The 26,028-nt window shown below is 37.2% G+C and overlaps 1 protein-coding gene across 50 annotated transcripts in view; it reads right to left on the bottom strand.

Annotated features, from left to right (window-relative positions):
* Positions 1-26,028, bottom strand: part of LOC127516487 (receptor-type tyrosine-protein phosphatase delta) — a 456,273-nt gene that overhangs the window by 14,967 nt on the left and 415,278 nt on the right. For 20 of the 50 annotated variants that reach the window (XM_051901159.1, XM_051901164.1, XM_051901166.1 and 17 more), the window contains 10 exons: positions 24,642-24,851; positions 21,196-21,356; positions 18,276-18,290; positions 17,952-18,064; positions 14,695-14,736; positions 14,162-14,259; positions 9,664-9,787; positions 6,783-6,958; positions 4,739-4,858; positions 4,504-4,658 (listed from right to left, as the gene is read on the bottom strand). In XM_051901159.1, the coding sequence (XP_051757119.1) occupies positions 4,504-4,658; positions 4,739-4,858; positions 6,783-6,958; positions 9,664-9,787; positions 14,162-14,259; positions 14,695-14,736; positions 17,952-18,064; positions 18,276-18,290; positions 21,196-21,356; positions 24,642-24,851 (1,214 nt within the window). The remainder of the gene's footprint in view (positions 1-4,503; positions 4,659-4,738; positions 4,859-6,782; positions 6,959-9,663; positions 9,788-14,161; positions 14,260-14,694; positions 14,737-17,951; positions 18,065-18,275; positions 18,291-21,195; positions 21,357-24,641; positions 24,852-26,028) is intronic. The other 30 variants (XM_051901178.1, XM_051901179.1, XM_051901201.1 and 27 more) reach the window with 5 other exon arrangements.

The raw sequence follows: 26,028 nt of genomic DNA, 5'->3' as shown, positions 1-26,028 counted from the left end.
AGTTGACGTCAACCACCAACACCTGAGATCAGAGCCCTTCATTAAAGACTACATATGCTCATATTAGTGCTCTTCCTGCATGAAGACGTGAGCACAGTAAGAAATCTTAAGCAACGACACATTTTAGCTAGAATAACACACAGGGAACTTTCATTAATACATACATAAAGTTTCCAAAAGCCATTTTGAGGAGCTCCTGACAAGAAGACTATTCACAAAGTCTGATTCAGGATTCTTATTTCTTATTATTTCAGCTCTTTTTGGCTAAATTCCAAAGCAGCATCACATGTAACATTAGCAGATAAGACAAACCCAGAATGCATTGCAACAAGCCTAAACCCATCCACTTGTCCTTACAGACAATTTAGTGTCTCCAATAGACAACTGTCTTTGGATGTGGGGGAAACCACAGGGTGAAGATGGACAAGCATAAATATACTACATAAATATACTTAATATGCAATCAATGCTAAAAAAAAGTATCAATATAGTTCAAATCTAATTAAAACGGACTGTTTTACCAAATATTTGTGTTTATTTTTATGCTTCTCTTGTATGCTACATGTGCCGAGCACTGGATGTATGAATCATTGAGCTGCTGTCCAAATCATTCACAAGACAAAACAAGCATTAAAATAAGACAAAGCAAATAAAAAAAAAAAAACATGACATTTCTTATTTTAATTCACCCCCTAATTTAATATTCTTTTAAGAACCAGGAGCCTTAGGAAACCTGATATGAGGTAGTCTAATTCTAAGTGTGATTTCTAATAAAATCGAAAACTCCATGAGCATTTTTATAACAAATATACACGTTTTTCTAGTTATGTCAAGCTGTAAAATATTTTATTGGGCAGAAATTGTGAGTAAAATATATTATTCAGTAAATTACCAAGAAAAAAAAAAAAATCTGATACAAGGGCTAGTTGTCACACAAGGGGGTTTCACAAGTTTCCTCTCAGTAAATAGCAGGTTTTAAGGTTGTCAAAAAGGGCAATAATGTTCAAAAACGTTGTAGCCAGTTGTCAGGGTCTTGTCGTGTTTGTGTGAGTGTATGGCTTTGGGGTTGTTCTCTGGGCCGTGCGTTCTTACAGTATGTCTGTGTCTTGAGTGTTCGGGGCATGGTGTCTGGATGCTGACACTTTGGTCTAGTCTTGGTTCAGTTTTAGTGTCGGGGTCCTGACATCAATGCTCCGTGGACTTCTGTCTGTGTTGTGTCTTGTTTTCTGTTTGGGCACATGGCGGAAGAGCATGTTTGTCTGCCATGTGCTCTTCTGTCAGTCTTTTGTGTGTGTGTGTGTGTGTGTGAGTGAGAGAGAGAGAGAGAGAGAGAGAGAGAGAGAGAGAGAGAGAGAGAGAGAGAGAGAGAGAGAGAGAGAGAGAGAGAGAGAGAGAGAGAGAGAGAGAGAGAGAGAGAGAGAGAGAGAGAGAGAGAGAGTTTCAACACACTACTAACTACTGGTCAATCGATATATCGCCAAGGCTAATATATTGGCCGATATTTGGTAAGTTTGTTTGGCCGGTGTGTCGGAAATACAACTTTTATTTTGACAGTGCTGAGAATGTCAGCGCTTGAGCACACATCACTCCCAGTCTTCATTAGTTTATGGTATCTGTTTAACAGTTCTTTCTAATCTGTTATTACATAGAACTGTTAAACAAAGAAAGTAAATGGAATAATAATAATAATAAAAAAAAAAACTATTACAGTGTTTGCTTTTATATTATTAGTAATAAAAAAGGCAAACACTATAATACTTTCTTATTTACCATCAGCATTGAGCAAATGCAAATTTAAAGGATATCATTTGTATATCAATATGTACTGTGTGCATAACCGTCAGTCCGTATGGACAGGAGGAGAGATCGGCTGTTACTGGTCACACACGATTGACAAACTTTAAACCCTTGATTTCAAACTATGCTGCGCTATATCCAGTTTCCCACTGTCATATTCATGTCATTTTCACTTTGTGCTGTATGTAAAATTAGTGTTACCTTGTCTTTAATTGAAAAATTATGATTCCCAGTGCGCACCACAGTGTTTACTTATTGTGAAAAATACTGTAATGGGATTACAGAATCAAGCAGTTGCCATATAAAGTATAAGTCTGATTATTTTACAGACTTATTTTTTATTCATTTTCAAAATATTTATTTTTAATTTATATAGCCTATCTATATTTATATACATATATCAGCCATCACCCACCGTGTTCTCTAAGATATCAATCAGTCGACCACTATGACTAAAACAACTAAAACCAGGCCTCGCCTCTTTATTTTGCATATGCCTTGGGTGGGAATTACTTAAATGAGGAATATAGTTACATGTTCATTCCCGGACGAAAACTCAAGGCTACATTCGAGGCGATTCAGGGAGTTCAGAAACAGTGCTTACTAATATAGAGAATTACCCCCCTTTGTGCTTTGTAACATTTCAGATCTTTTTCCTGCTCAAACAACAATTACACACTAAAGAAATTTAAAGGCATAGTAGCATCATAGAAACCTTTTAAATAAACTAAAGAAACTTAAAAATAAAACTGCCCTGAAATATCCACTGATTTTAGCAAGGCTTCATTTTCCGTGGTGAAATTTGATGAGGGTGTGTTCTTGACAGGTTTCACGAGATTCACTCAAACATACTTTAGAAATCAGCACTGTGTCTGATTTACCCCTCACAAACCCTACGTCCGTCTCTTGGTCAGTGACCTCTGACATTCAATCATGCGATTGAATGGACTTTCTCTTTTGTTGCAATAACGGCTGACTGGCTGCGTGTCTGCGGTGACCCGTGGGTTACAGGTCACGGCGGTAAACGCCCTCTTTACAGCTAACACTGGCCACAGCGAGAGGACACGCATGGCTATCAGCATCGATTCGCCAAATTTCACGAAAGCATTGTAAGCATATGCAATCTGAATTTTCATCCTGTGCCGGGCAAATCGTTTAACAGCGATAAATGCCTCCAGTGCAGTTAATTACCCACAAGAGCTTTTGTTTTGCCTGACAAACAGCACATATAATCTCCTGCCCACACGTTAGCGTCACATGCAAAGCTTAAAACTTTCTCTGCTCTTCCCGAAGGATGCGTCAACTTTCTGACACTAGCCACGAAATGAAAGAATGAGGTTTTTTAATGGTCAGGCGAGAGCTCGCGGAGGGGGACGGTGTTTTAGAAAGGATTAACGTCTCGCTGTCGAGCTGTTATCTGATCTGAGCCGAAAGGAATTCAAAGTCTCCATCCCAATGAATGATATTAATTCCTGTATTCAGCACGCAAGCCAGCCAGAGAAAAGAGGGGAAATAAGGATTTTTTCAATTTCAAGCGCTCCGCTGGGAGCTCTAATTAACTGCCGTATGTGTTATTTTTAAGGGTTTACTAATCCTTGTTTTCTATCTGGCAGTTTTTCCGATGGAAGCTCGTGGCTTGCTTTTTTTGCATGCCTCTCGCTGCCTGATGTTTTTGTGCCGCTTTTGCTTAGAGGGGAATTTAACAGATGGTTTCATATCTGGGTTTTCCATAAATGCAAGAGTGCCTCATGTTGTGCCATGCACCAAAATCATGTTTCTTTGTACAGAGACACACAGGCAAAGTGTGTGTTTAAAACTTGAGACCAAGAACGGGACTGACCAATACAATTTATTTTTTTTCTAGTTCTACTTCAGATATCAGTGCATTAATATGGGTTACACCACCTGTGAGACATACGCTAACTTTTGTAAGATAGGCCTAATGTTTGCTTGAGTTATTCAATGTTTTACATAAAACTAAAAGCTTAGCAGATAAATAGCGGCCAAAAAAAAAAAAAAGAAAAGAAAAAAAAAGTCTCTTCTACTTATCAAGGCTGCATTTATTTGATCAAAAATACAGTAAAAACAGTTAAATATTACTACAATTTAAAATAACTGTTTTCTATGTGAATGTATTTTAAAATGTAATTTATTTCTGTGATACAAAGCTGAATTTGTATCAACATTACTCAAGTCATAAGTCGCATGATCCTTCAGAAATCATTCCAATATGCTGATTTTAATATGCCCAATTACTATTTATTTTTCTTACTCTATTATTAATAAAACTTTTTACTATTATCAATTTCGAAAAGAGTTTTTGTTGCTTAATATTTTTGTGGAAAATTTGATGCATTTTTTCAACATTCTTTGATGAATAGAAAGTTGAAAATAACAACATTTATTTGAAATATAAATCTTTTGTAACATTATACATACCTTTACTGTCACTTCTAATCAATTTAATGCATCCTTGCTAAAAAAACAAGTATTCAATTTAAAAAAAAAAAGATCCCAAATTTTTGAACGGTGAACAATAAAATATTTACATATTACCAACAACATATAATGCATATTACGTTCATTGCTGGAGTTTCATGATTTTCACATGAATTTCATTGTGTTATTAATAATATAAATAAAACACTTAATAATAATAATAATAATAATAATAATGTAAAAACAATGAAAAAGATCTTTACAGACCTGCAATGCACCACCATTGGTCCAGCGTCTGGTGGGTTGCAGGATTTGACCCTGCGCAGGAAGGCCAGGAACGGCGTGGGATGTTCCGGGACGCCGTGATCCGGCCACGCCGTGAACTGGAACTGCCGCACCTCACGCTTCTCGCTGGATCCGTTCTAAATTCAAAAGTAAAACACTCACAGCACAGTTGAAATATTTCAGTTTTGGGTGAACGATCCCTGAAACACTCACATACCTTGTAAAGTGCAAATGTTCGAACGCAGTACGTCGCCAACTCGACCGTGTCTAGCAGTGTGACCTGAATGAGTCCGTACGTCTCCGTCCCTCTGTTTGGCCAGTACTGGTCACACTTCACCTGCAAAAACACACACACACATCTCCATCAAACCTGCATCATGTTCATTTAAAGCAAGAGAATAACTGCAGCGAGCAACACGATTCCCATTTCCTGCTGACAAGCGGATTTCTCAACACATGAGCAGGTTTTCCAAGAGCCTGACAGACGCTATAATTACTATCTCAAGCGCTCCGTCGCAATCACATTAAAGCTGGGCCCTTATTACCATTATAGATGTTGGTTGCATTGTGAGTCGCTATAAAATAGCGTCGCATTACTGTATAGCAGCCACCCTGTCAGGAGGAAAAGAATAAAAAAGACGGAAAACACGGTTACAAGAAGAAAATCGACGTGCATCGCGTGTTCAATGCAGATCCGTCTAAATGCAAACAAGAGCAGGATCCTGAATGATTATATTGTGCTGATAACATATTCGTTAGGACATTGTTTAGCTGTGAATATCTTGATGCTGAGCTTATTAAAATGCATCGACACGTTCCAGATGACCACATGACCGAAACCATGAGAGGCTGCACATTACAGCCACACAAAGAGCGCAGGAGAGCTGCTTTATGTTACCCTCCAGTCCATCTTTAAAGATTAGACCAGCAAGACAGAGCAGAAGCGTCAGTCTATGGATTCATGCAAAGGAAAATTCACATCACATAGAATAAATGCAAGAAAATCAAAGCATGAATTGAAATTCTGCAACTCATAATGGCAGCTGAAGACGACATGATGCTCCGTGTCTTGCCTTAGAGAAGAAATTAGAAGGAATCTGAGAAAACACACACACACACACACACACACACACACACACACACATCAGTGCTGCAAATGAGGAAAAGATGAAATTAAATGTGGGTAAAATCTGCAAAAATTGTGGATGACATGGATTGAAATATTAATTAGACCAGCAATCAGTTTGACAAAAACGACAAAAGCTTTTAAACCTCTGTTTGAAAACAGCTCATTTTGCCATTAATTAACGTAATTTGTTAAAAATAATACTGTTATAGCTGTGTGCTTTTCACAAATAGGGTACGAAATAGGGCCAGAACAAACAGTCAGTAAAAAAAAAAAAAGATGCTTTACCATCAGAAAAACATCAGGAGGAGAAACAAAATATTACTCAAGCCATTTAATTTCTATTAATATGATGTTTACAATTTTTCCAACCCTGCTACCAAAGTTTAAGACATATTGTTTAACACCCTGGTTTGTGTGATTGTCACTTATTTGCCAATAAATCTTAAATAAATATCAGTATTAAATAGAAAAGAAAAAAAAAAACACTATAAAGTACTTAATTTGTTAATTTATTTCCCATAAAAAACGTATAGTTAAATGTTTTTGGTAATTAATATTAGTTAATAATTAATATTTCTTTACTCCAATACAACGGCTTTGTTGTATCATTTTAAATTGTTAATTGAGAACTTTAATCTAGGTTTATTTTATGTGAGATAATAGTTTATCAAACATTTATAATAGTTCTCAATAAATAAATAAATAAATAAATAAATCATAGGACAACACATTGTACAACATTCATGACAAGTTCCATTTATAAAAATAATTATTATTAATTAAACTGTTTTACTGTTGTTGGTTCAAAAAATAAGCAATTAATCATTAATTAAAAAAAAAAAAAAACAGTACTGCATATTGAAACGGAATCCAGTATTGATTAACTGGACACAGTCTGACAGCGACAAACACGTGACAAAGATTGTCGTATGTGAGTATGTACTGTAAATAATGTTAAAATGTCATTCATTTATACGCTTATCAGTTTCATTGTGAGACAGCAGTACGCTTGCAGAGAGACTCCGCCCATGTGCTCTTCTGATTGATTTGTCACATCGCGTCGGGCGTGAACAGACAATGGTGTAAGCCAATCAAATCAACAGATGAGTAGTGATGTCACAGCAAATCATACCCTGGATCTTTCCTCCAGTTTGGTCATCATGACGATATTTGCACTCCGCTGCTCCCAGATCATACGCCAAAAATCGCCGAAGGTCTCCGGCAGCGCACCTTGAGTTGCGATGTAGGCGTTCTGTTTGCGGTAACCGTCAATGTAGTTTGCGTTGATGTAATCACTCCCTGGAATACCTGCCAAAACAACACAACATACAGAACACAGTGAAAACAAGACGACTACGGAACAATGTGTTTTTAGGACATGGCTACTTGGGTGCTAAAGTATTCTGCTTCAGTCTAGCTTTAAAACAAAACCATTGTTTTTTCATGCACTGGTCGATTTTGAGATTTTGGTCTATTTTGCTTCCATAACACGTCTTCTTTCTAACTATTGGAAAAAAATAAATAAATAAAAAAAAAAAAAAAAAAAAATCTAAAATACACATTTAAGTGTTTATTTTATTGCACTTTATATGTTTGCATCTGTAGTTTTCATTTACAAATACATATCTTTAAAGTCTATTAGTTTTTTCTCCACCTCAGCAGCACTTACATACACCAAACTTTAATATGTTAACAAAATCAAACAATCAAATCATTTTGAACCTGGTTTTCAGATTTCTGTTCTGGAAATGCATGCAAATTAGTGCAAGTAGATAGTGTCTCGTTTACAAATTTCAGAATAGCATTTTCAGAAAACTTGTAATACAGAACAATTGTCTTAATGTACTGTGATTAATCAACTGTAAGTATGGTGATATTTATTAGTTGTAATTCATATCTATTCACCTGTAAAAAAAGATGCTCTAGATGAGGGTCGCTCAGACTGACTTTCATTTAGAGACATGTTGACTTTTTGTCATACATTTAGTTATCAAAAGAAAATCATTTAAAAACAAAACAGTTTCATGATAATGTTGCACATGACAGATCAGTGAGATTGTCAAACTTCAGATGGGAAGCTTCCGCAAAATGGTCCCAAATCTTCGTTTCCATATATACTGTGTGATTTCTGATGAGCAGACCTTCATTTTCCATTAGAAAAAAATAAAACAGTGCAATAAATTGAATCTAAGTAAAAAAGTGTGAGAAATCTGAAGAAAACAGAGCAAGGCTTGATTTCTGCTGTTAAAGGGCTGACAGCGTGTCAATGCTGCAGCTCCAGCTCAGCTCACACATGCAGCGGAGAGATAAAACTCATCCCAGCGTTCCCTCGTCCGCCCTACGCCTCCTCTCACTCGCTGTCTCTCCCTCTCTCTGTCTGTCTGTCTCTCTTCCATGTGAATTATTTCACTAGGAATTAAATAAATTAAAAACTCCATGTTTTTCATTTTCTCGTTCATTCTGTGACTGACAGGATAGAAAGACAATTAATCCTGCATTTCCTTCCTTCTGTTGGAGACAAAAGAGGCCAAAATGACACATAGATATCAAAAATTAGTAATGAACAGATATGTGTGTGCATATCTATATATATATTTATATATATATATGTGTGTGTGTGTGTGTGTGTGTGTGTGCGTTTTTGTGATTTATGAGGACACAAATTTGTATAATGGCATGGGTACTACACTGGTATTACGACGTAAACATGAAATATGAGGACATTTCATGAGTCCTCGTATTTAAAATAGCTTTAAAAACATACTAAACAATTTTATTTTATTAAAAACGTAAAAATGCAGAATGTTTTCTGTGATGGTAGGTTTAGGGGTAGGGGTAGTGTAGGGGGATAGAATGTACAGTTTGTACAGTATAAAAACCATTACGCCTATGGAATGTCCCCACAAAGATAGCGAACCAAACGTGTGTGGGCGCGCACGTGTGTGTACTAACAATATTAATAACTAAAATTAAAATTAAAACCGAAAAAATGAAAATAAATGCTAAATATTATAATTAAAATATTAATAAATACTATAATAGTATATAAAGAATACTAAAACAACACTGATTAAAGGAAAATGGCAACAATACTAATTAAGAAAGTGATTTCTTGTAGCTTATTACAGTATCATGCTATTGCCATACTCCATTGGAATCAACTGTAAGTTGAGTCAATGATGCTCCGTTAGCATTAGGATGCTGCCTTACACTGTAACTCCCTACATATGCAGTAAACATCAAGAGAGCTTACTAGATTTAAGAACACAGCCATTATTTCTCCATCGTGTGTCTCAGATTGTCTTGTCTCAGACTGAATGTGAGCAGGCCGGTGGAGAAGCAGCTCCATCAGTGTTTGTGGTGTGTGAATGAAGCGGGTCTGAGTTTGATGTGGATTTTCTGCAGCAGTTCATCACACTGTTTCATTTCTCATTGTGAAACACAAAGCAGGCGCATTTATCAGGGCTGGACACGGCAGATGGGTATTTATTTGTTTCATTGTTTGCTGGTTGAATATGTTATTTGACACAGTTTGGAGGGAAATTAGATGTTTTATTTTGGGAATGATTTTTTTTTTTTTTTTTTTACGAGGAGAAAACATTGAATATGAATGTGTAATGCTGCTGTAGACACTGCAAAATTAGTTTCTTAATCAGTACTTTTGTCTTGTTTCCAATAAAAATGATTTGAACATCCTTAAAAAAAAGCAACAGCATAAAATATAAAGACTTGGGTTATATACTGTATATATCTTGAATTAAGTTTATTAAATTTATTATTAAAATCGGTTTATTTTGCTTGTTCAGACATATAATTTGTACATTTATTCATTAATCTATTTGTTAATTTGTAAGACATTTGTCATAACTTTTTCGTTAATTATTTTTATTTATAGTTATTTATAGTTTCGTGCATTAATTGTTGAATTTGTTCATTGATTTGACCAAAACAAGAGCATGAATAATTCTGAAATGGTACGATGATCAAAAACTAATGAGAAGAGAAGATCGTACCATCGATGGCGGAGAGCAGGACCCTGGAGTGATCGTAGGCGATGACGTTAGCGTATCTGTTCTTTGGTTTATTCACCTCCAGGTTTGAATGTTCCCATGTGAACTGCTGACCAGGATCAATTGACTAAGGAAAAAATGAGGAAAACAGATTAATTAATGAGCACACATTACTCATCAGAGCAAAACAAAGTCACACAGATGCATTTCATTTGCACCCCACGTATGCTAACTGTTGGCTCGGACACAACATACTCTTAGTGCCTCACGACCAAAAATATCTATCTGAAATAGAAAGACGCATCCTGACCCACACGGTTATGATCAGCATTCAGTGTCTATAAAAATAGAGCGGCGACTGTAACACGTCATATAACAAGAACGTCATATAACAAAAATAAACGCTGGTGCTGGGCGGTGAAACGTGGGAAAATGCTTTATCACAAGCTTTTTCTGTCCTACAATATATAAATGACCAATGAATTATTGAGACTGTCATTGCAAAAGACATCAGTACACATTAATGAATGAATGAACAAAAGAATGAATGGTTAAACAAATGAACAAATGCATCAATTGAGTAACAAATGGACAATTCTATACAGAAATGAAGGAATAAAGGTGCAAAAGGTGATTCTCTACAGATACATTTTTTGATATACTGGTTGAAAGACTCCTCATATCCTGATAGCACTATGTTAAACGGTCTAAATGTATTTATATATATATATCATCTGTGGAAGGCATAGGTCCATAAAATGTTCATCCAATCATTATTTTCGGTCTGAATGAAATAATACGATGTCCTATTTGCCTCAATGTAAGTTTTTACATACCCTCACGCACCCTGTTCACGCAGACTTGCGTCCTCAGTGCGTTTCATGCTATGCGTAGTACAGACAGTCACGGAGAACCACAAACAAACAGCAGCCACCTTTTACGATTCTTCTAAAACAACAAGCTTATGCTGCGTTTACACCATAACTACCATAATTAAGAGGTGGCAACCCGTGACGTTCTAACCGGAGCTGTTCACGTCCTCAGACTCGGAATTATGCATTTCCATGTCAACAGTATCAACACCGAAATGAATCTGCAGCAGTCAGGTACAAGCTCTCTAAGTTGTTTACATTCATTATTGTCGTAATGTTATGTTCTTTGAGATATGAGGTAGTTTAACGCCGTCTCTTGTGACGCTTTGCCGAGAGCAGCTGTGTGTGTGTTCATGTGTTTTGGAGGATGCGTGGCTTTGGAGACGCTCTGAAGGGAGGGTGGGATGTTATGATTTGAAAGCTAGCTCACTATTGCTAGCCTCTACAAAACTGTCCTATTGCACCTTTAATGCACAAACGAATGAATGCATATATCTATTTGAATGAAATAATTCTAAATAATTAATGAAAACAGTTATGACAAATGTCTAACAAGTTAAATTAATAATTTAACAGAATTTTAACAAGTTAAATAGATGTATGAAAGCATATATAATCCACATATGGGTAAATAAATTGAAGTGATGAATAAATGAATGGAGGAAATGAACTGAAAAGAGAATGAATGAATGAATGAAATTCATTATTAGTGAACAAATTAATATTGAACAAAAAGAAAGAAAGAATATATATATATATATATATATAAAAAAAAATATATATATATATATATATATAATCCATTTACTAGCGAATTAATTAAATTATGAAATGAAATGACAAAAAATATATATAAATGAACAAGGACCAAATGAATGAATGAATGAATGAATGAATGAACAGATTAATGAATCAATGTACAAATTAATTCAACAAATGCATGAATGGACAAATGAATGAATACATTAATAAATTAATGCACAGAAAGAAAGAAAGAAAGAATATATAATCCATTTACAGGCAAATTAATTCATTATCGAAAAAAATGAATAAATGAAATGACAAAAAATATATAGGATTGAACAAAGGACCAAATGAATGAATGGATGAATGAATGAATAGTTTACACACTGCAGTCCATCTCCACATATAAATCTTTCTGCAGTGATGCTCCTCTATACATTTCGTCAGGAAGTCACACGATTGAAGGTTTCAGCACTGAGCATTAAAAACAGGTGTCGGCATGAAAGCCCTGGAGAACGCGGGATGAGTCTGCCAGTGAAAGAGCTTTTGTGCACAATATGACCTCAGCGTCAGTCTTATGTGCAGTTTGCAATTTTTTCCCATTTACTTTAATAATGAAATTATTCAGTCTCCGCAGTGTCTTTTGAAAATGAAAAGATGATACGCATCTGCCTGCGAGCCAGCTCTCCGCGTTGACAAATTTCAAATTACAGTTTTCAGAGGAGCGTTGAATGAATGAAAATTGGTCCCGTAAGCGTAGAGGGGAAAGTAATGTCTTCATGCCTTGAATAGATTTTAAAGGATCACACAGAGATGTGCTCCCTTTCAAACGGCGCTTTTGTCCACTGATGTGCCCTTTCAAACGAGAGCAGACGACTGCAAACAAATCGCAGCCCCACTTGGACAAATTACACTCCAAAATAGCAAAACGATAAACGCTCTGAAATTGTCAATAGCCAAAGCAGATATTTCACATTCGCAGTCTGAGTTTGGCTGTTGAGAGAAGAGAAGAACGCTGCTGTTTTAGCAGTAAAGTGCTCACGCTTGTTTGTGTAACCTCTACAATAAGCAAACGGGGCCCAATATGAAAAACCGTAAATTGACAGTGGTGCTATTTTTCTGCCAGGGCGAGTCGCCGCGCTGCACCATAAAGCGTCACTAAAGATGACAAATCTTCAGTTAAGCCGCGTCATTCTGCCCAGATCTTTTGAAACATTGCTAGTGAACTTGCCCGCTTCATTGTGCTGCTGAAATTACTTTCCGTGCCCATGCAAAACCACCCCAGAATGACAATCCCGTGTGTTTTAGCTCAGCTCTGGCAGTCGTCTTGGCGGAGCTCCACGTCTGACCTCATGCTCAGTAACCGCAGACTGAGGGGGCCTGAAAAGAGTGACGAACCCTTGCTCTCACAGCCCTGCTCTACTCAAATAACAACCCATCGGGAAACAAAACAGAGTATAATGTTTTGGCCCTGTGATCTCAATGACATGTCTCTCCCAACTAGATAACAAGATTACACCGAGAAACATCCTACCTGACCTTTCCTATGCTGGCACGTTAAATGAAGGCTGATAGGCGGCGGGAGATACGGGAAATGTTTCATTGTGGTTGGCGGGGAGCTGTGAGTGTGACCGATACGATCGCGTTTGTGAGCGCTGAACGTTCATCAGGTCAAAACCGAATAGTGGTGGTCCATCTGAATGCTACACCTGCACACACATGGTGCGCAGGAACGCTTGCCAGAGCGTTGCTAGGGTGTTTCTTATCAAATCAGTGTGAGTAACAGTGATAGAAATGCTTGACCTTAAAACTACCAGTAATAACGTTGAAAATCATTCAATTTGTTGTTCTGAAGCATTTTAACATTTCAAATGATCTCAAATAAAGCTGGGATTAGAATAAATTTTTTTTTTTTTTAAAGATTTTAATACTGCAAAACAAACAAAATCATGCTCGAGAACATGATTATCTGTTTTCGTTCATGTAGTTGCTTCTGTTAATAAAACTATACATTCTCAAATTAATGTTCATGTATTTTCAAATTATGCTGATAATATCATTTTCATTACCATTAGAAAAGTGTTAAACAGAAGCTTTTTATCCAGTGGTTCTCAACTAGTGGGCCTCACCACACCTCCATGGCGGCCACAAGATGGCTTAAATGGTTTAAAATAAGTCAAAACAAGATTGAAAATGAGATAAAACAGATAAATATTAAGATGTAAACTTGCATCATATTTCTTATTTTAACTTAAAGGGATAGTTCACAAAAAAATGTTGGTAGCCAGTTGATGGTAGCCATTGACTTCCATAGTAGTAGTGTATATATATATATATATATATATATATATATATATATAAACTGTAATCACAAAGGATTAGAAAAGTCATGTAAATTAGTTGGTAATAAAATGAGAAACTATTGCAACTTTTATCTAAAAAAATATATACATATTTTATTTATTATTTTAATATATTACCACTCCTACAGTCTTAAAAATAAAAGTTTTTTATTGGCAACAATGGTTTCATGAAGAACCTTTAACATCCATGTATCCTTTCCATTGCACAAAAGGTTCTTAAAAATGGGAAAAGTTCTTTAGATTATTAAAACTGTTCACTGAAAGGTTCTTTGGGGAACCAAAAATGGTTCTTCTTTGTCATCACTGCAAACAAACAAACAAATAAATAAATAAATAAATAATGAAGCTTTATTTTTAATAGTGTAGCTCCTGTAAATAAAGAAAAGTTTGAAAACTTTACCATTACAGCAGAGGATACCAGAAATATTGTCTTTGACAATGAGCGGCCTTGGAGTCAAAAAGGTTGAAAACAAAAACAGCTTTTTTTTCCCTGTAGAAAGTAATACAAAAGATGATGATTACCTCATATTCCTGTGAAAACTTCAAGTTGTCGTTTGCTTTCAGACGCTCGATATGATCAGCCAGCTCCATGACCGGAATGGGAGGGTGACTGGCCATCCCTGCAGACAGAAGACAAACAAAGAGTCCTGATGTAAGTGCTAGCGAATCTAAGCGCACACCGAGAGATGAGCGTTATAGAGGATGGAGAATGTGAGGTTTTTATTTGGCCTGTATGATTGGACGAAGCAGCCACATGCTTGAAGAAAATGGACACAAAAGGCGCACAGAGCATTCCTAATGAAGAGAAGAATGTTATTCGTCCGCAAACGTTAACATGGTGGAAAGATGAAATAGAGAAGAACATTAGGGGCTGGATATTAAAGTTTAAGCCGGCCATGAGTCTAAAGGATGCGACATATCAAACCCCGCCTCCTGCGCTGGCCTGAGGCAAAGCGGTGTGAGGTGATGAACGCATAAATAAATGAGACAATCAAGAGAGCAATTGAAGGAAATGAACAGACACAGTGGCATATGTAGAAACAAGAACGACTAACTTGACAAATGGAGGTTACTGGGGTAAACCGATGTGGCTGAACCTGCAAAGGAAAAGGGGACGGGGATAAATCATACTAGCTGACGTTAAAACAAGCAAATGTGGTGATCGGTCACTATCAGAACTAAAAAGAGGCAGTAGAAACACAGTCTGAAATGACAATAGACAGTTTGCAAACAACGCTTCAACTTTATCTCTAAGTTTGTTTGTTAGTAAAAACAAATTCACGCATGCCAATGGCTAACATACGACAAGCATGCGGAAATGAGGATAACAAGTTCGGAAGAGAAACCAAGAAAAAGAAAAAAAAAACAAATGTCAAAACAAACAAACAAATGTAACAAGGAGAAAGAAGATGGCGTGCACGTTTATCATGCGCATGTTTGTTGTTCTCTTCAGTAACGAAGGCGCATGTCAGTGAGAGAAAGAGTTTGTGTTTGCACTGCAGAGGATGCTTTTGAATAGTCGAGGAGCAGAAGCTGCTCTCTGATAACCGGTTTGCATAACAACAGCCTGCGTGCCACAGAAAAAGAGTCCGTACGCTTGGACGTGGCGCTGCGGTTCTTTCATCTCTGGGCTGATAGAAGAGGGCATTAGCTAATGGAGGCAGCAGGAGAGAGCTGCCATCCACCGCCTCTCAAGACCCATTACCAGCCGCGGTGACAATGAAACTGCCATTCGGAGAAACGCGTCGGAGCGACATCAAGCACCCTCAAGATGAAAATTGAGATGGGGGGGAGGGGGGTGACCGCACGATGGCATCAAGGGTTTGAAGAGAGGAGGGCTAATGCAGAGGCCGTTCTCACTGAAGAGAGGGATCTTCAGCTGTCGAGAGCCTGCGTTAGGCTGCCTGAAGGGAAAATGGAGGATGCAAACCTTCTCTAAGAGGCTGTTTGCGAAAGAGGTGCATGAGTCCACTAATAAAGAGCTGCTGAGAGGATTGAGTGCATGGAACATCGCTCTTGAAACCATGTTGCAATGCAAACCAGGCACGTGAATACTGTATGAGTCCTGCCATGTTTGTGTTGTAGATGAATATCAGACTAAACACCGGCTGCGGTACATGGATGGGAATCAAGTTAATGATTTTGGATCCTCAACAACTTTTTATCTGGCACGCTTGAACCAGCTTGAGGTGGTTGACTGGTCTCGCTTTAGCTAGTCTCCCAGACTACCCTGTTGATGAGCCCAAAAGCACTGAATGGTCCTAAATCAAAGACCAGCTAAACACAGGCTGACCCTAACAGATGTACATCAAGATCAACAGTCGTGTTGACCTTGCAACACTTCCCGCATTCATCAGTCATGCTTATGTGCTTTCAAACATGATGGAAAGTCCACATGTGTGCTTTGATTCCCCAACAGAATATACAATAACCAATAGAGCTTATAAGGGTTTTGGTTAGCAAAAAATGACAATCCTCAGAATAAACTCACTAGCTATGCTTACATGCACCCAAATAATCCATTTATAATTGGATTGAGGAAATCCTATTGAAGAAAATTAGTAAACATTCCTTGTGAGCTGTTATGAATTGTGTTGGTAACTGAGTTTTTGGGGTTGGCTGGTTGATTTCCCAAGCCCCTTTAAAACCATCAAAAAAGACCAGCCTGACTAGAGGAAAAAAGCTTGGTAGCAAGCTAACACCAGCAAATGCTGGTCTAAGCTTTTTTTACCCGAAAGGTGAACTGTTTCCCTCCAGTCCATCTGTCTTGCTCTTGCAGTCCAGCTGTTTCTGACAGACAGACAGATGGACTCCGGTTCAGTGTGTTTAGAGCTAGTCTCGCTGGCACCAGGTTCTCCTCTGAGAAACTAATGGAGCAACTGTTGTCACCGCTGTTCTGCCCCTCAGAAAATAAATCTATAGGTCTTCACGGCTGGCCGCTTTAGAACCGAGTGCACTTCACCTTGTTCACCAAGGTCAGGAGGGAGCAGCCCGCTCAACAATTCCCAGATTCCTCTACGACTCGTTCACACTCCACTGATTTCAAGCACAATGGCCCGCCTACATGTGTGTGTGTGTATGTGTGTCTTGTTTCACCAACAGAATATGCAATCACCAACAGAGGTTATATTGAATATACATCTCCAAGGTCTTCTTATGCTGGCTCCAGTTAGCGACAGGCCTTGCTCTTCAGGTAAACTGAGCTGCTATGAATGTGTTGCGAGGAGTTCTTGGGTCAGCTGTAAAGCTGCAATTCCTGAGTCCGGAGGGATTTCCTGCCCTTTTGTCTGTCCTAAAGCCACCTGTTCTGTGCGTTTGTGAGCACTCAGCCCAGTTCCTTGAGATGTCTGCTCTCTATTCTTGGCTCCATATGGCTAACAGACCCTCGCATTACACCTTTAATATGCTGAGCAAAACAAGAGAACAGCTTTGACCTTTCTACTCTGTTTGTGTCCACAGACTCATTTAAGACTGTGTTTCTGAATGACACTGAGGCGCCAACAAGCTGACCAATGTGACACCAACATAACCGAGACAGTATCTCTGCTCCCAAAAACAGTGAGCTGCCTTTGTTGTCTACTGATTTGACGTATTCTCCATATGCAGCACCACACAATTAGATATTATCTTGCTGATAAGCTAGAGACAAAGAAATACAGAAATATCAGGTAAAACAGACCTTGTATTCTCTCTTATGTATGACATTTTTTTCAGCTTGTTGCAATGCGTTCTGTAAAGGCGAAATGCAATGCTGCCATACATTTTGGTGAAATGCAATGCTGCAATTTTAGTGAAACACATGCATTACTGCCTTTTGAGCAGCTTTCAAGTCTGGACTGAACCAGTGACATCATCCAAAATGCTGCCTAGGTAGGCAGCTCACTATGTTTTGGAACAGAGCTAATGTGTTTTAGACCAGTGGTTCCCAACCTTGATCCTGGAGTTCCCCAAAACTGCACATTTCGTTAGTCTCACTAATCAAAATATCTGATTCAACTCATCAGCTTGTTAATTGTTAGAGACACTCAATCCTGAAATAAGCACGTCAGATAAGGGAGGCATCCAAAATTGAATTGTGAGTACCAGGGTTGGGAAGCACTGCTCTGGACTATCATGCTCCTCATGATTCAAGATCCAATATATATATATATATATATATATAATACTTCACTTTCTATTTTATACTTCAATTCCAGGAAAAATAGTAGGAAACGAAACCTTTTGTTGAAGCTTCCTAGGACACTATGTTTCAAACTAGAGGAGTTGGTTTATGGTTTGTGTTTGGTTTGTGTTTGTATTAAGCAGCACTTACCTGGAGTCTGAAAGTTCAGACGGCGTAACTCTACGGGGTCGGTGGGGTGATGGGAAGGCATTTCTTTACCACTGGGCAGACTGCCTTTCCTTGCCTCTGACTCTGCCCTTTTCCTGGAAAAAAAATAATAATAATAAAAAAAAAAACCCATAATATACTTAAAGACAAAATTAACTGTGCTTGGACTGTCAGAGCAACACTGCAAGAGGTCAAGCAAATACGCTTTTGATCGAATTGAAACGAGACGCGTCCTGGTGTTCAGTGCACTCGACTGTGCCATGACCACTGCATGTGTCTCAGGTACAGCTCTTCTAATGCTCTTACCTGTCTGGTTGACTGCTCCAGTGAAAGCGGCAGGAGGGGAGAACAGAGGTTAGTATGCAAGACAAACACAGAACTCCTAATCAGTTTTGCTGATGTTCAGAGGGGTTTTGCATTTGTTCATTTTCATCTGATCCGTTGCAGTAAGACATACATTCACTGTGCCACTGATCCTAACTAAATCTGGTGTGAGAAAAAAAGTCTTTATCTCACATAGTCTTGTTTCTCAATTAATTTTGTGTTTTTTGAAGTGTGCCAACAGGACTTTGGGTCACGAAAGAGGCTCTTAGTTTAAAATAGTTTGAGAAGCCCTGATCTATCTGATGAGCAAAACTAATTCTTGAGTGTCACATGATCCTTCCGAAATCATTCCAATATGCTGATTTTTTTTTTTTTTTTTTCCTCCCCTGTGGAGACCACAATACTTTTATAAATATTCACTGATGAATGGAATGGGTTAAAATAACAGCATTTATTTGAAATATATATTTTTTGTAACATTATAAATGTCTTCACTGTCACTTTTGATAATTTTAATGTTCTTGCTGAATAAAAGTATTAATTTCTTGAAAAAAAAAAAAAAAAAAAAATATATATATATATATATATATATATATATATATATATATATCACTGATCAGGCATAACATTATGACCACCTTCCTAATATTGTGTTGGTCCCACTTTTGCTGCCAAAACAGCCCTGTCCGATCGAGGCATGGACTCCGCTAGACCTCTGAAGGTGTGCTGTGGTATCTGGCACCAAGATGTTAGCAGTAGAACCATTATGTCCTGTAAGTTGCGAGGTGCGGCCTCCATGGATCGGACTTGTTTGTTGAGCACATCCCACAGATGCTTCATTGGATTGAGATCAGGGGAATTTGGAGGCCACGTTAACGCCTCAAACTCATTGTTGTGCTCCTCAAACCATTCCTTAACCATTTTTGCTTTGTGGCAGGGCGCATTATCCTGCTGAAAGAGGCCACAGCCACCAGGAAATACCATTTCCATGAAAGGGTGTACATGGTCTGCAACAATGCTTAGGTAGGTGGTACATGTCAAAATAACATCAAAAATAACTGAAGAAAGCGCCAGCTGTGGGCATGTGAGCATCAGAACTGGACCATGGAGCAATGAAAGAAGGTGGCCTGGTCTGATGAATCACGTGTTCTTTTACATCACATAGATGACCGAGTGCTTGTGCGTCGCTTACCTGGGGAACACATGGCACCAGGATACACTATGGGAAGAAAGCAAGCTGGTGGGCAATTTTTTGCTGAGGGGCAATGTTCTGCTGGGAAACCTTGGGTCCTGCCATCCATGTGATGTAAAAGAACACGTGATTCATCAGACCAGGCCACCTTCTTTCATTGCTCCGTGGTCCAGTTCTGATGCTTACATGCCCACTGTTGGCGTTTTCGTCAGTGGACAGGGGTCAGCATGGGCACCCTGACTGGTCTGTGGCTATGCAACCCCATACGCAATAAACTGTGATGCACTGTGTATTCTGACACCTTTCTATCAGAATCAGCATTAACTTCTAGAGCAATTTGAGCTACAGTAGCTTGTCTGTTAGATCGGACCACACGGGCCAGCCTTTGCTCCCCACGTGCATCAATGAGCCTTCGCGGCCCATGACCATGTCGCCGGTTCACCGCTGTTCCTTCCTTGGACCACTTTTGATAGATACTGACCACTGCAGACCGGGAACACCCCACAAGAGCTCCATTTTTGGAGATGCTCTGACCCAGTCGTCTAGCCATCACAATTTTATAAATATTATACCATCATATCATATACATATATGATTGATGTAATAATAATATAATATTGTCATGATCCCAGCCTGTGTTCCTGTGTCTTGTGTGAGGACTTTTGTGATTTCCTGTGCTGTGCCATTATTTGTAGTTCTTTGTAGTCTTTCTTGTTAATTAGCTTTCCCCAGGTGTTGCCTATTAGCCACTCCCCCTTGTTATCTTGTTAACCTTGTTTCCCTTTGTGTATTTATACCCTTGTGCTTCTCTAGTTGGGTTGTCAGTTGTTGTTTTTCGCTATATCTTGTTCCTGTCCTGTGTTTCCTAGTTTGCGCTGGCTACCCGATGTTTGTTTATTTTGTGGATTGTTTGCTATTAAACTTTACTGCACTGTTCCTTTGCACTGTTCCTTTGCCAAATATAATATAATATAATATAATATAATAAGACTTTTCCAAGCCTGGCTGAAAAATCTGTTTTAATCCCCTGATATTTACAGGTTTTTCCAACTCACTTTGTACATATCTTGACAGCAGGAATTGCTCATGTGAAACTGTTTGTTTGGATTGAATTGGTGCATCATGGGCAGCGAGTGTGTTGTGTTGTTGACATTGTAATATTACACTATGAGATGTGTGCATGAGACCGTGACATTGATTCTGTGATTAACAAATAAATCTGCCATCAGAAGACATCAAATAACCCTGGATATATGAAGGACCTCATCACAATAGATGTTCAACTCAATGCCTGACTGTAATTTACAGCAGATGATCAGATCAGTCTATATTCAAATGAGGGCCACAGATTATTGAAGATACTTACAATGCATAAACACATGCACACACACAATGGCTTAAAGTAAACAATCCAAATCCAAATGACTTTCTTAGCCCAATTTTCAGCTCTTATTGTGAATAATTCATCAGTAAATGTATTCCAATGACCAGCTCGCATTCATAATCTTTCACCCTAATAACTCGGAATTGAATCATTAAATAATGATAATAATAATAATAATAATAATAATAATCCTAATAATGTTAACCAACTGCCAACCATCTCACCATGCTTTCTTATTTTTACTGTTTCACTGAGAAATATGTCACATTATAAGTCAAATGATGTGCAAAGGTTATTGAGAGTGTGTGTTTCTCCACGGTTTCTACCTCTTGTACAGCAGGATGGCAATGACAATACAGATGATGAAGATGACAGCCAGCACGGGCCCCACGACCCAGATCAGACCCTCCTCTTCATCGATTATGGGCTGTGGGTCGATATCAGCAAACACCACTGGATCAGAGTATGGACTCGCCGCATACAACATCTGAAAGAAAACCCAGAACAATGACAGTGACATCTTGGTTTGCTGTCGATTACCACAGAAAACAATCGTGACATGTCCCTCGGCTTGTAAAAAGATCTGAAATATTATTTAAAGTAAAGCACTTACAATGGGCATCTATAGGACGAGAGTAGCAGAGGGTTTCGAACTCAAGCCAAGTCTTTATTTCGAAAGTGCTTTATATAATACAAATTGTTTCAAAGCAGCTTCACAGAAATAAACAGGAAAATAACAGAATCCACAGTGCAAACTTCATCAAATCTGTGGCAAATTCAGCTGTAAAGCAGCTTTGTAAAGACAATACCAGCTAACAGGAAACATTCTCAGAACTTCAGCTATATTTTGGCAAGGTTCCCTCAAATTATGAACAAATGTTCTTCCAGTAATGTTAACAGACCATTTGTTCAAAGTTATCTGGTCTTTAGTAATGTCCTTAAAAAGTTAGCACAAAAATGTTATTTACATGTTCATGGACATGTTCATTTTTTAACAGAAATATTTTAGTTGGACATTTTTTAAATGTTATTTTTTGTTTCAGAACGTTCAGAGAACATTCAAATGTAATGTTACCAGAATGTGTGAAAATGATAAAATTGAATGTTCCCTTGATGTTCACATAAAAAAAAATATGACTGGATATTTTGAATATTCAGAGAACATTTATAAAAACATTTTTATAACTTAATGGGAATGTAAGCAAAACATTCTTGGAACATTTTTGTTAGCTTGGAAAGTGTCATTATTCAGCTCAATTCAGTTCAGTTCAATAACTGTGTAAAGTTCAGAAGCAGAAATGTGAAGCTTGTAGTCTTGTTAAAGCACTTACATGAATTATTCAGCAGAACAAAAGAGTTTGTTATTTGATCTGTAAAGTGCCTAAATCATTCCTTTGAGGTGAAACTGCTTTTCTAGGTGAATGAATGAATTATTCTCACATTATTTCTCACAATACTCTCACATAAACCGTACATATAATTGTAATTACGTATGGATAGGTTTCTGGTATGTTTCTTTAAAACAGTCCTTGCAATCAATGGCAACATATTATTATTCAAGTACACAGTCAAACAGCCTGGATGCGCTGGAAACAATTAACGGAAACAATTAAACGGAACTATATAAATACGATTATATAAAAACACTGTCAGAGGTCTGAAATCCTGTTATGACTCTGATTAATGTAATATTCATCAGTGTGTGTTGCGATGTGTTCAGTGATGTGAGTTACGAACTACATTCAGTGATTAGCATCTAATTTACTCTCAAATCATCAGCACAAGCAGATAAACAGAGACATTAGACGCAACACACACACACACACACACACACACGTTTCTCAGGCATTATATTCATATAAGTCTCTTCTGCTCACCAAGGCTGCATTTATTTGATCAAATGTACAGTAATATTCTGAAATATTGCAATTTAAAATAACTCTTTTTTTAGGTGAATACTGTATATTGTAAAATGTAAAGTTGAATTTTTTGCATCATTACTCCAGTCTTCAGTGTCACATAATGAAATAGTTATAATATGCTGATTTTCTGTTCAAGGAACATTACTTTTTATTATCAATTTTGAAAACAGTTGTGTTAATTAATATTTTTGTGGAAACCATTATAATTGTCAGGATTCTTTTATCAATAGAAACTTCATAAGAACAGCATTTATTTGAAATAGTAAAATTTGTATGTCTCTATTGTCACTTTTGATCAATTCAATGCATCCTTGTTGAATAAAAGCATTAATTTATTTTCATTTCTTTCTTTATTTCTATTTGTGCATAACTGCTTTATCCAATTTATACATGAGACTGACAAAGGAACATGGAGGAAAGTGAAAATACAGAGTGGTTTGGTCACTGCGTCTAGCGTTACTGTTTTCCCAGTTCTCAGTGAATACCGTCTCACTGCTTTCACAGAGCTAATCATTCCTCTGTCTGTCTGTCTGTATGTGTGTCTGTCTCTCTGCAGTGCAGTTGATAAGACTCTGCTGCTATTAAAGAGAAGGCGTTTATCTCACAGTCCCGCCGCTGACAGCTCTTCAGGGCTTTCCCTGTGAGAGACACACAGACAGCCGGAGAGAGACAGACATGCCGCTCTTATTCCCAGCAGGCTGTGTGCTGATAGAGTTCAGCCTGGTTTTCTCGCTCTGACCGCATCACGTGACTCTGACACCAATGCCAGCAATCGTTTGGACACGAGACAAAGGAGATTTGGCCCCAAGCACAGCAGTAAAGCAATTTTATTCATCAGTATTTTGGCTAAATATTTATACATCCTTAAAACAAGATACATTTAGTTGAGAAGAAAAATGTGTACGATAATAAGCCTAGTGTTTAGAGAATATATATTAAGCATAAACAGTTCAGTTTAGTGTGGATTATGCTCAGAAAAATGGCTAAGAAAAATTGGTAACACTTTATTTTAGAGTCTTTTAACTAGTTGCTTATTAGCATGCATATTACTAGAATATTAGCTGTTTATTAGTACTTATTAAACACATATTAATGCATTATTCTGCATGAACTTATTCTACATTCTTAATTCTACCCAATACCTAAACTTAACAACTACCTTACTAACTATTAATAAGCAGTAATTTAGGGATTTATTGAGGGAAAAGTCATAATTAATAGTGAATATGTGTTCACTATACTAAAGTGTTAACGGAAAATTAGATATATTCTCAGTTTTGCTTCTCATATAACTTGTTTTATGGATATTAGCATATTGGTAACATTTTACAATATGGTTCCATTAATCAACATTAGTTAATGCATTAACTAACATTAACGAACAATGAGCATTTCTTCCATTTCTTACAGTATGTACCTCTGTTAATATACTTTAATAAAAATACAACGGTTCATTGTTAGTTCATGTTAGCTGAGGTTCATTAAATAATATTAACAGATGCAACTTTTGATTTGAATAATGTATTAGTAAATATTGAAATGAACATGAACTAAGATTAATAAATGCTTTAGAACAATTTTTTATTGTTAGTTCATGTTAACTAATATAGTTAATGTTAATAAATGAAAACTTATTGTAAAGTGTTACCAAAATATTTTAAATGAAGAATATAACTGCACACTGACTTACAAGTTATTTTTATAATATATTCTTCTTTACAAAGTATTTTCCTTAACTTGCACAATCATAAGATGTGTGTTTCCTTTAATTCTTTGTTAAAGGAATTATTATTTTTTATTTTTTTTATTTTTTAACATAAGACCAAAAGAAAGCGGAGAATGAGACTCACGTTGTCTGAGATCTCCAGCACAGCCAGCACGAAGAACACATACTCCTGTCCATTCAGCAGCTGCTTGTTCTCGAAGTCTCCATACGTCTTGGCATCGCCCAGTGTGAACTCCGTCGGCAGTTCGTTGAAATACGCGGCGATGTACGGCTTCAGCTCCATCTGCCTGCGGAACCGAAGAGCGCGACTCGTTCGGTTGATTTCTCGCAACAGCTATAAAAGAAACAGAGACAAATGCTTGATCAGTTCAGTTTTAATCAGTACTGAATTTTGTCTGACTGTGAACAGTCCAGTGATATTTTAGTATTATTTATATAAAATTATAGTATTTTATTATTATTTTATTTTCATTAGCTTTTATTTTTAAATTTTCAGTGTTGGTTTTAGTTTCAGTTTTAGCAATTTTGTTATGTGCTTTTGTCAGTTTTATTAGTTTTTGTAGTAACACTTTACAGTATTAAATCTTTACAGTAACTTTTGAAGGGGGTGGATTCTGGAATCCACTTCCGCTTCAATATATCTTTGGAGTGATTTATAATCAAGTTATTAATCAATATTTATCCTTCTAAATATTAAATTATTTAAATGACTTTTTCAATGTATGTTAAAACATTTATTATACTTTTCCATCTTCATTCACTAGAATGTCTGTACCTCTTACTTTGAGCGTTGAGAACATGTTATCAGTATGTTTTTGAAAAGTACACTGAAGTTGGCTATGTATCGGTGTTTGCGCGCTAATATCCTTTGTTACACATCAGTATTGGTGAAGTGAACAACTAACAACTTGCACCCTGGATGATGGAATGACTTGTTTTTCCCGACAAATTGGTGCCTAGAAGGGCAGTCACTCTGTGCCTAAACCAGGGCTTTGTAGTCATCTGTATAATCTATGGAGACATGCTTATGTCTATCAATCCACATGTGTACAATTTTTAACTTTATCTATTTCTTAACCAATCAGAATCATTCAACCTGAAGTAATGACGTAGTTAGTGGACTCTGTTAGAGTATAATTGTTGTGAAAATGTGAATGTATGCAGAGCGGCATACAAACTCTTTGTGTGTTGTGAGTGTTGAAGCTGAACTATTCTTCAGTAAAATTTTCTTCAATTTATTTTTTAAACTCTTCATTCATCATATCTGGTTATTGGGTGTAAAATTCCCCTACACTTTACAGTATAAAAATCATTATGTCTATGCACATCCCCATAAAACATGAAAACCGAACTTGTGTGTGTGTGAGTGTGTGTGTGTGTGTATGTGTGTGTGTGTGCGCATGTGTGTGTAGTTATCCGCAGGCATTTGCTGTGAGATGGAGGGCCGCTCTGATAAAGCTTTCTATCAATCCTGTTCAAGCTGTCAAAACTGCTTCAGTTCTTCTGCCCTT

The sequence above is a fragment of the Ctenopharyngodon idella genome, chromosome 7 (assembly GCF_019924925.1).
Source record: "Ctenopharyngodon idella isolate HZGC_01 chromosome 7, HZGC01, whole genome shotgun sequence".
In the NCBI taxonomy this organism is placed as follows: Eukaryota; Metazoa; Chordata; class Actinopteri; order Cypriniformes; family Xenocyprididae; genus Ctenopharyngodon; species Ctenopharyngodon idella.
Note: the sequence above shows the minus strand (reverse complement) of the source record. Positions and strands in the feature narration are given on the sequence as shown.